The 10,734-nt window shown below is 54.3% G+C and overlaps 1 protein-coding gene across 8 annotated transcripts in view; it reads left to right on the top strand.

Annotated features, from left to right (window-relative positions):
- Nucleotides 1–5,589: 5,589 nt before the first annotated feature.
- Nucleotides 5,590–10,734, top strand: part of RNF213 (ring finger protein 213) — a 112,787-nt gene continuing 107,642 nt past the window's right edge. For 3 of the 8 annotated variants that reach the window (XM_079906216.1, XM_079906213.1, XM_079906210.1), the window contains exons 1-2: nucleotides 6,036–6,115; nucleotides 8,360–8,501. In XM_079906216.1, the coding sequence (XP_079762342.1) occupies nucleotides 6,077–6,115; nucleotides 8,360–8,501 (181 nt within the window). In that variant the 5' untranslated portion in view covers nucleotides 6,036–6,076. Of the gene's footprint in view, nucleotides 5,975–6,034; nucleotides 6,116–6,324; nucleotides 6,656–7,906; nucleotides 7,923–8,359; nucleotides 8,502–10,734 lie in introns of those variants that run through there. The other 5 variants (XM_079906212.1, XM_079906214.1, XM_079906217.1 and 2 more) reach the window with 5 other exon arrangements.

The following is a 10,734-nucleotide window of genomic DNA, read 5'->3' as shown; positions in this document are numbered from 1 at the left end:
ACCCCATTTGTGGTACTTTGTCACAGCAGCCCTAGTAGACTAATACAGTACGTGGGGAGTGTGCGTGCCATTTCTTACCTGGCCAATAGAAGCCTTCCGTGCTCCCTCCTCCGAGCACTTTCCCCGTTTCTGGCTGGCTGGCATGGCGATGAGCTTCTGGGGGACCTGGTGATGCCACATATCATAAGGGACAGAGTTTTGGTCAGCTGGAGTGAAGGAGGCCACCTACTGGGCTGTGCCCTGGCCAGCACCGTTACATGGGCCAGAAGTAAGCTCTGAAGACCCCTTGTTACAGCAGCTGGTGGAGCCCTGACTACACAGATGATGTTGATGATGGTGGTGGTGATGTAGAACAGCGCTGTCCAACAGACAATGCAATAACAGCAATACAATGCAAGCCCCAGTGTGAGCCACATGGGTCATTTTAACATTTCAAGTAGCTTTACTAAAAAAAGTAACAAGATCCAATAAAGATGTAAAAAAAAAAAAAAGGTGAAATTAACATACCTTTTAACTGATAACATCTAAAATAAATATTTTCAACATGAAATTTTTATAAAACTTATCAATGAAATATTTTACATTACTTTTCTCATACTAAGTCTTCGAAACCCAGTGTGAACTCTACACTCAGAGCACATCTCAGCTTGGACCAGCGACACGTGAGTGCTCAATGCCACCTGTGTCTTGTGACTGCTGTGTCAGATGATGTAGGTTTAGAATGTTCAAATCTAAAATGGTTAGGAAGCCTCATGTTGTTCAGAGCCTGGGCCTGTTTTTTTTTTTTTTAGATGTTGGGGGTAGGAGTTTAATTAATTAATTTATTTTTGCTGTGTTGGGTCTTTGTTTCTGTGCGAGGGCTTTCTCTAGTTGTGGCAAGCGGAGGCCACTCTTCATCACGGTGCACGGGCCTCTCACTATCGCAGCCTCTCTTGTTGCGGAGCACAGGCTCCAGACACGCAGGCTCAGTAGTTGTGGCTCACGGGCCTAGTTGCTCCGCGGCATGTGGGATCTTCCCAGACCAGGGCTCGAACCTGTGTCCCCTGCATTAGCAGGCAGATTCTCAACCACTGCGCCACCAGGGAAGCCCCTGGGCCTGTGTTTGTCTCCACTGGAACTCTGGAGATAATTGCAAGAAACTCTGAAAGTCACGGACAAGGAGGCAGCATGGTGCGGCAGGCTCAGAGAGAACTGAGTTTGAGTCCAGGTTGTTCTGATTTCATAACGCATGATGAGTAAATTGTCTACTCTCTCTGATCCTTATTTTCCACATCTTCCAAAGGGTCACTGCACAGATTAAATTGAAGAGAAGAGTGGAGGCCTGGGGTGTATGTGTAGCAGGCATTTAAGAAGTAGTTGCTGCTGTCATGAATTGAACCTCCTCAAATTCTATTTGTCCTACCCTCCCCTGTTCTCACCCTCTCTTCCACATGAACTGAATGTCTAATGCAGTTCAGGCAGCTCCCCCTCAAGGTGTGGCTTCAATAAAAATCATGTCTTTGGGGAAGTGGCCCTGGAGGAAGCTGCTTGATGCAGAACCCTGATAATGGAGACAGAGAGGTTGGATGGGAGGCAGAAGGGGAAGGATTTAGGACTCAGGCTGCAATGCCAGCATCACGTCCCACCCACGCCCCAGTAATCCATTTACTTGAAAATGAAAGAGGGCAGGAGATCTGGTGTGACTGCTCTGTCATGCCCGCTCTACAGCCTGAAGTCATCCTGGAGCAATGCTCTCGGTGCCACTAGCTCCAACCGGCGGCAGCAGCTGTGGGCTCTGCAGCCACATCCCTGCAGACCCCACACCCAGTGGGCAGGGGAGCTGAGGGTGCTCTGTGAGCTAATGGGGGGAGTGGTGGGCTTTCCCATTAGTGCTGGAGTGGGGCAGTGACCTCCATCTTTCTTTAAGATAAAGTCTACTTGGGTATTCCCTGGTGGTCCAGTGGTTAGGACTCAGTGCTTTCACTGCCGTGGTCCAGGTTGAATCCCTGGTCAGGGAACTGGGATCCTGCAAGCTGTGTGGCAAAAAAAAAAAAAAAAAAAAAAGATAAAGCCTACCTGGAGCAGGTCTAACCTGGGCTAACCGGGGAGTGAATTAGCAAACGCTTTGCTGCCTGAAGTGTGATTATTTTTATAAAATCTGTTTTGGGTAGATCTATCTACCCTTTGTAAATTTAGCTGCTGATGCTGGCAAAGAGCCTGTTTCTCCACTCCCCACTTTTAAAATAATTTTAATCCCCTGGGAGGACCCAAGTTCATCCAAATCATACGAATCTTTGTGCAGTGCCGACAGCTGAATCTTTCAGAGGACTTCTGGCAAAGCCCGTGGAGCTGGTGCCTGTAGGGGGTTGAACTGTGTTCCCTAAAGGAGTTACATTCTTGATCCTAGGCACCTGTGACTGTGACCTCATTTGGAAATAGGGTCTTTGCAGATGTAATTAGCTAAGTTCAAATGATATCATACTAGACTTGGGTGGTGTCCTTATAAGAAGAGCAGACAGAGACACACATACAGGGATGTGCGGTTGTGGGAGCCATGAAGTTAATCCCCTACGTTCTTCTTCTCACTTCTGCCCCTCCTGCCTCCCTAAACAAGAAAGGAAACATAGCTCCTTACTGGCTGCTCTTCCTTCTGTCTGGACAGGCCTGCAGCCCAAGGTGGATGAATTCATTCGGTGCTGAGAGGACTGAATTTTTGGCCCCCAGTGTTTTAACTTGGGGGACATCTGACTCGGGAACAGCTACTCCATAGGGTGCAAAGAGCATGATCCTCAGTCAAGAATACCCAGGCCCAGAAACCTGACTCCTACCAGCCAAATTTTGCCCCGACCACATAGAACCCAAAGCCCCGTTAGTGAGACACTTAACTGCTGAGTCTCACTCCTGTCTTTCCGTGGGGAAAACAGCTTAAATGAAGATCTGGAGGCAGGCTGGGAAGTGGATGTGAACGAAGCCCAGAACTACAAGCCCCTCTTGTTCTGCACGGCTCTGGAGTTAATGTGAGCATTCTATTCAGCTTGCCTGGTCACACAGGCCCTGCTTTGAGACGGCTGGATGCCCTCGTCTGGAGCAGAACCACGTCCCTGCCCTAGCAACCCACACAAGGCCCTTCGTTCCAGCCTCTCACCACACTTATCCTCCCAGCAAACTGTGCCTCGGAGAGCGTCCTTTCTGCAGACGACCCCAGGATTATCAAGTTAGGCGGGCAAGGAGCAAGACCGTCCAAAACGTGTGTTTGGGGCCCAAATGAATCCATTCTACAAATGCAGGAGATTGAGGAAATTTCAAGTGCTCCAATATCCAAGGGACCAGGAAAATATTCTATGCTGGGTTTGGCTGGACGGGCAGTGGGGCTAAGTCCAGGGGCTCCCCTGCTGTGTCATGCGGCTGACCTGGGGAATAATGACCGGGCAGGCTTTTCCCAAGCAGATCTTCTATGTGGAGGAGCCCGGGCCCTTTGTGAACAACAGGCCAGGAAGAGAGGATGTCCAGATTCAAGCCCGCAGTGTCCACAGCACCATCTTTTTAGGGACAAAGCTGGAGGTGATGCCATCTGAAACCTTTCGTCAAGTCCCTCTGGCTTCCTCGTACCCTCCTTCCTTCATCCCACCACCCCACCATCCTCCTCCACCCTCCTCTCTGTGCCTGGCTCAGCTCTGCAAAGTAAACTGCATCTACCACTGTCTTTGTATTTTCTAATTACGTTAGATCATATATTACATTTATATACTATTTAATGTTATACTATTTTTTTATTTTTAAAAATTGTGTGCATGTTTCAATGCATACATTTATTGCATTGATATAGACTAGGGAATGTGAGGGGATTTCTCTGTGAGTATTCAGGATGGGCTCCTAATACTGGCTTTTCCATCTTTTCTTGGTCTTTATTGGATGTGGTATGTGTGTTTTGACTTGGTTCTTTGGGTTGTTAACCATCTTTCTGGTTTAGGTGACATGTTGACAGGGTCACTTACAAATAGGTCCTCAGCACCTGGAAGTGGACAGTGTCCAGAACCTCTGTCTACTTTGGAACACCTGTCAAAACAGGATGACCACACTGACCACGCCACATACTGACTTCTCAGAAAGTAGGAAGCTGAGGCCTCCTGCTATAAGCAGCTTCCTCCTCTGGAGGTGTGAGTGTGCTGGTGTCACTCCAAACTCCACGCCTGGGAGTGCATGCTACAGCCATGGCTCTGGGCAGCCAGGTTATACTGGACTGTACAGGCTGAAGGAAGACTTGGTAGAGGAGGTGACCTGATAATCCTGCTGGATTGTTCCACGTTTATCTTGAACCACAAACTAAATTGAAGGTAGGACAGCGGATCCCCCCCACACCCCACCCTCTCTCTAAGGCTGGATTTTAAAAATCCCTTTACTGTTTCATGATTCCTCTAAGGAGTGGACAAGGACACGGAGAAGAGGGTGGAGGGAAGATCCCCTGGTGGCATTAAAATGGCCTAAAGTCACCTCCCTTTGCAGGGCTCAGTCTCTCACTGGAAGAATTTTAATTTCTTAAGGCTGTGTTGGGTTTTCTTTGTTATTTTTTTTGGCCACTCTGCACGGCATGTAGGATCTTAGTTTCCCATCCAGGGATTGAACCCGCGTCCCCTGCAGTGGAAGCGTGGGGTCCTAACCACTGGACCACCAGGGAAGTCCCTGTGTTGGGTTTTAAAATGAAAGATATTGCACCTGGCAGGTAAATGTGTTTTCTCAGGCCGTGTGATGACCCCACCCAGCGCGGTATTCTGTTGGTCTTTAGCGACTCCCTGTCACCTTGGGGCTGGCCCAGAATTCTGACGTGCACACCAGCGGGGTCCACAGGTCCCCACTCTGCTGGGCCCAGCCAAGCTCTGCTGGCATCCCCCCAAACCCTAAGCACTGCCTGAGCGCAAAGATGCTGGGGTTGAATGGCTGGGAGAAGCCAGCCCTGCAAGGGGCAGGCACTGCAGGAGGGGAACCCCAAGAAGGACAGAGCTTGCTGTTCCCAGCCCAGAGGAAGGACAGTGTGACTGGAGGGTGTGGGAAAGGAGGACGCGCAGGCCCAGCGGCCACGGCTCACGGGCCCAGCCACTCCGCAGCACGAGGGATCCTCCCGGACCAGGGCACGAACCCGCGCCCCCTGCATCAGCAGGCGTACTCCCAACCACTACGCCACCAGGGAAGCCCCCTGGGCCCTTTTAATGTAACAATGATGCTCATCCTAACTGGCATTTGTAGCACCCCATGGGCCTGAGCTAGGCTCCTCACAAATGCTCTCAGGCAGGTGCTGGTTGGGAGCGGAGACGGCAGTGAGGAGTAAATAAGCTGATGTACATCAAGCACTTTTTGCCCGGGGCCTGGAACACCAGCTTTCACTGTAATAGTAGTTCTCCAACAGCCCTAGGGCCGGATTACGAGCCTGACAGATGAGAAAACTGAGGTGCAGAGGCAGGCCGGGGCGGTGGCCTCTAGGTTATCAGTGACCAACACAAGACTGAGCGTGGGCCGCTGTGGTCACTTAATCCACACAAAGCCCCGATGCGATGCGGCAGGTGACCTCCACCTTGCATCCGAGTGGCTTGAAGCTCGGCTGAGTGACCAGCCTCGTGTCCTCGGGGCCCCTCCCAGGCTGGCCGCTGGCTCGCAAGGTCCTGGACATTGTCCAAGGGGCTGGGGCTGGACTGGGGATGCGCGCGCCCGGGCTCGGCCCGCGGCGTGGGGGCGGCTGGGGTAGGCCCACGTGCGAACCCCAGCCTCTGCCCGGCCGGAATCAGGGCCCCTCCGCCTCCCGCCCCGCGCGCGCAGCGGCAGGAGGCGCCTCCTCTGCGGCGGATGACCTGGCCAGGCGCCGGGTCCACTGGGGGGCGCCACTCGACGGCCACACCCGAGCGAAACTCGCTGCGCCGGCCGAAGCGGGCAGAGGGGCGGGACCCAGGACGCGAGAAACGAAACCGCGCGGACTGGCGGCGGCGTGGGCGCGGGAGCGGCGCAGGTGCGAGGTGGCGGGCGGGGCGGGGATTCGCAGTTGCGAGGCCCGGGCGCAGGGACACCGGACGCGGGTCTTGGCGGGCGGAGGGCGGATTTACAGGGAGGGATGCCGGGTCCCGTGAGTGCGGGGCGCAAGTTCCCGTGGGTACGGGCTGTCTCACGGGTCGGAGTGCGGGTACCCTGGGTGCGAGAGGGTCCCACGGATCAGGGTCCCCGCCGGTCTGGGCCACGGTCGCGGAGGCCCGGCCCGAGGCGTTGCCGGGGAGCGCCGCTTGCGTCCTGATGCGCCGCGTCCGGCCGCCGTCCGCGCCGGGCCGCCCCTTCCTGCGGCGCTGAGTTTCGGTTTCGCCGCAGGTTCCCTGTCCAGCCCCGCCGCGCGGCACCGTGCGTACCCTGTTCTCCGGCCGCTCGCAGCAGGTGGGCCTGGCGGAGGCAGCGCGCTTTCCCCGGGCCCCAGCTACATTCCCGGGGGCCCAGCCTCGAGTGCGAAGAACCCCGTGCGAGGAAGCGCCGGTCGGGCTTTGAACCCGAGAGCGCTGCCCGGGGAGGGGGCGCGGCGGCGCATAATAGCGGACCGGGACGGGCAGATCTGGGGACCTCTACCCGGGAACGGAATCCTTCGCTTTCATTAATTGCAATAACGGAAAAGTGATGTTGCGAAAAATGCCCATATCTTTATTTCATGGTAACTTTTAGGAGAACGGAATCACTGCCCACATCACCGAGCCGCCCAGAGCGCAGGGTTCTCCCGACTTAGCAGGGGCTGCCTGTGGTCAGGGGCTAAAGGCCAGGTTGCCACCTCGCCGGTTTTGGCCTTGAGAGCCGCGACTGGGTCGCGGCCCTGGGGGAAGCCGGGGAGGGCTGAGAATGGGGGAGTGTGAGGATGGTGGGGGCCACCACCTGGTTTTCTTTGGTGATGGTTGGCGGAATGTGGCTGGAAAAAAGGGGAAGGGAAAAGTCAGGAAACTGACTGAATAGAGATGTGTTGGTGCCGGCCCTCGCATTTGCCCTTAGGCCCCTGGTGCTGGCGAGAAACAATAGGACACTTGAGTGAGGAATTCTGATCCTTGCTGTGAGTTTTCTGGTCTGTGGGGAAGCAGAGCTTTGGGGAGAGGGAATACACCTTCAGACAGAGGCCTGGGCCCAGGGGAGTCATTGAGAGTATTTTAGTGAGAGAGTACCCAGACGACAGTGGTGGTTGATTTAGGGTGGTTGATTTGGGGGGGGGGGGCGTATGGAGGGGAGAGGGGAGAGGGGAGGTGGAAACCAAGGCCCCGAGGATAACTGTGCACACTGAGTGCTTTTGGTCAGGCCCTGCCCAGCCCTCGCCCCCACCCCCACCACCAAGAGCCCACCATCAGGGAGACCAAGCTGGTGGTGGCAGAGGGGCACCCATGCCGCAGATGAAGTGAAAATGAGAATGGGATGCAGGGGCAGGTAGAAGGGCTGAGGCAGAGAGTCGCTGCTTGATGAGGGCCCTTTGGGTGCCCTCCCAGCTGGGGAAGGAGCTGACTTGACCACTGCTCCAGCAGAGTTCTTGGATCTGAAGCCAGCAGAAATGGGTGGCCGGTGAATCTTTGTTCCCCAAGAGCCAAGACGCCTGTCTCCACTCTCACCATGGATGCACTAAGTTGTCCCTGGAGGCTGGATGTTCTCGGCCTGAGTCCTGGCCTTGGCATGACCCTGACCTTGGTTTGCTGCCACTCCCACAGAAGGTGTTCTGAGGGCCAAATGGTCAATGAGAAGAGTGCAGGCTTAGCAGATGGCACTCCCCGTTATTAGAAATCTTGACCACTGGCCCCGTTATTAGGAATCCTGACTGCCAGCCCTATAGCCCTGGGCTGCCCTGTGCAGGCTGGTTCCTTTGGCAGGCTCTGACTCAGCCATTTGCTGCCAGCATTTCTGCAGTGAGGCACAGAGAGTCTGAGTCCCTTGCCTGGGGCACGCAGCAGGTATCCCCACCCCATGTCTTATCTCTGGGTTTTGCACAAGCTGTGTCTCTGCTTGCTCCGCCACTACCCCCAGTCTCCACTCACTTGGCTCAGCTGACCTGGCTCCCAGTCTCAGCTGGGCGGGGAAATTTTTAGACTCACTGAGTGATGGAGAGTTCAGGAAGCTGGGAGGAGCAAGCCTGGTGGGGGCAGCAGAAAAGGAAGTGGGGGCTGGCGCCACTCAGGGCTCAGACAAGGAGGGAGTTAGAGGGGGAGGTTGGGATGAGGCAGGCTGGAGCGCCTCAGGGGCAGTGATCAGGCTGGTTTTCAGTTGAGCAAGGAGAACTTCCAGGCCGCTGCCAATTTCACTTTCCCAGAAAATGAAACTGAAGCAAGGCTGTGGTCATATGACAGGTGGTGGGGTATAAAACTGGCTGCCTCGGGACTCTTGCTTCCAGATCTGCAGAGGCATGCCAGCCTCAGGAATTCCCCTCCCTGGAGGTATGGAGTGTCCTTCCTGCCGGCATATCTCCAAAGAGGAAGCCCCGAAGTTCTGCAGCCAGTGTGGACAGAAGCTGCTTCCTGCAGCCCCTGTACCAGGTAAGGCCCTGATGCGGCTGGGAGCCCAGTGGAGCTGGTGGTAGTGGGGCAGTCAGCTAAGTCCCACCTCCCTCCCTAGAAATGGAGACCTTGGCCAGCAGACAACCCAGGCCAGCAGTGACGTCTTCTATGGCTAAAGAGCTCTTTCTAGAAGAAGCACTATTCTTAGAAATACAGTTTTATCTGGCCCTTTGCTGGAGGCATCTGTCACTTTTTAAAGAATCTTAGTTTCATTTCTTGGAGAGAACTTGGGGTTTTCCTTCTCCCTTGGGAGTGGGAAGTGTTGGGCTGAGCTGAGGAGTCTTAGAGGATTTCAGAGGATGCTGCATAGTAGCGATATCCTAGGCCCACTTGGTGGGGGAAGGGTCCCTACAGCTTGCATAGGCCCCTTCCTGGTGAGGGGCGGCCGGTAGGTGCATGAAGGTAGAACCGTGTCAGGTGGGCCTCACCTGTGGACTCTGGTCGGTCCTGGATTCTCTCGGTGTCCTGGGCCTTGGACTGTCTCCCTGCCCCGCCTAGTACATACTAGGCATGCTCTGAGCGCAGGACTTTTGCACTGCCTTTTCGCTCTGCCTGGAAAACACCTTTCCTCAGAGGGCAGCACATCTCCCCCATACCCTCCTTCCAGTCTTTGCTCAACTGTCTCCTTTCTTCTGGAGGCCCATTCTGACCACCCAGTTGAAAACTGTGCTCACCCCTCCCCTTCGCTCTGAATTGCACTTCCCCAGGCTCTTTGTCCTGGTAGCACTTGGACCATACCAGGGTGGGGCTTCAGAGACATTTGCTCTCTTGTTCACTGCTTTATCCCAAGTCTCTTGTATGCTCCCTGGAACACAATAGGTGCTCAATAAATAATTGCTGAATGAACCAAAGAAGGTGCACTTTGAGGCAGGGATGAGATGGACACCCCCAGTTCTTTGGTTGATCCTGTTTCTGCTGTATTTGTACAAAGTGCTCATGTTACAGATGCTTTCTTTGGACTGTAAGAGGTATGGAGAGGTGGCCGCTTTTTGTTGTCAGTTTTTTATTGATTTTCTTTTGCTTCTAACCCTTTGGGAGGAGCTTGGTGGGCAGCTGAGTGTCCACTCTTATCATTGATTCCTGGTCCAGATAGTGAATCATAGCATGGCTGAACTCTTGGTGTCCAGGCAGAATTTCCCACCTGCCAGGGCTCCCCACCCTGGTCACTAGAACATCTGCCTGACTAGGGGGCCTTGGGAGGAGGGGTCTTTGGGACCTCAGGGACTAAAAACACAAATAAAACCAATCAGCTAACTTATGATTTGCCCGATCCTGTGCTAAATATTGAGGGAGGAGCTATCATCAATCCCCATTTTAGAGATGTCAAGACTGAAGCACAGAGAGGCTAAGTAACTTGCCCAGAGTTACACAGCTAGCAACTGGCAGAGAAGGGATTTTTGAACTGAGGAGCCAGAACCAGTACCCTGGAAGGAAGCTGTGGTTGAGGTCTTACTGGCCTAGCATGGTCGGGGAGGAAGTTTTCCTCTACCCTTCTAGGTCCTTCTGGTTTGTCTAAGAATTAAATTGACATGAGACAGATTAATGGGAGAAAATCAGAACTTCATTTGAGTCTCATGTCCTGTGCCTGGCACCTCCTGAGACTGATCCCTTTGGGAAGCCCTCCAGGAAAGCTTGCTGTCCCCCCACCACCCTTTAATTTTGTGTGAGGGGCTTTCCCAGGGCTGCTGAGAGCAACTGATGTGTTTTCCAACAGAACAGGGAAAAAAGCCTTGTCAGAGAACCCTGGTCACCTTCTAGTGTCCTGCCTGTCCAGGCAGGTAGGGAGAGCAGGCAAGGCAGCTGTCCACCTCGGCCCAGTCAGAGGTCACTCCAGGGCCCCCAACCATTAGCAGGGCATGGTCACTACCAAGATGGACAGCCCACACCTCGATGCTTGGCGTCTCTGCCAGCTCCGGGGGCAAAGGCTTTGAGAGCTGTTGGGGGTTTGCTGGCTTCTGGGCTGCCTGCTTATCCTCTGTGAGCACAATGAGTGCTGGACAGGGCCATTGTCCTTAGGGCTGGCTTGCTGGGGGCGGTCCCTTACCTGTCACTGGGGGTGGGGGTTAGGGACCAGGCCCTGGTCACTCAGTGTGGGTCACACAATAGGGCTGAGGACCCAGGTGTTGAATGGTGAGTCCTGCCTCCAACCCACACCCACTTCCTGCCTACGGACTTCTCTGCTTACTACTTACAGGAATGGAAACTGAAACCA

Source organism: Stenella coeruleoalba, assembly GCF_951394435.1.
Source record: "Stenella coeruleoalba genome assembly, chromosome: 19".
Classification (NCBI taxonomy): Eukaryota; Metazoa; Chordata; class Mammalia; order Artiodactyla; family Delphinidae; genus Stenella; species Stenella coeruleoalba.
The sequence above is the reverse complement of the archived record's forward strand: the minus strand, read 5'-3'. Positions and strand labels throughout refer to the sequence as shown.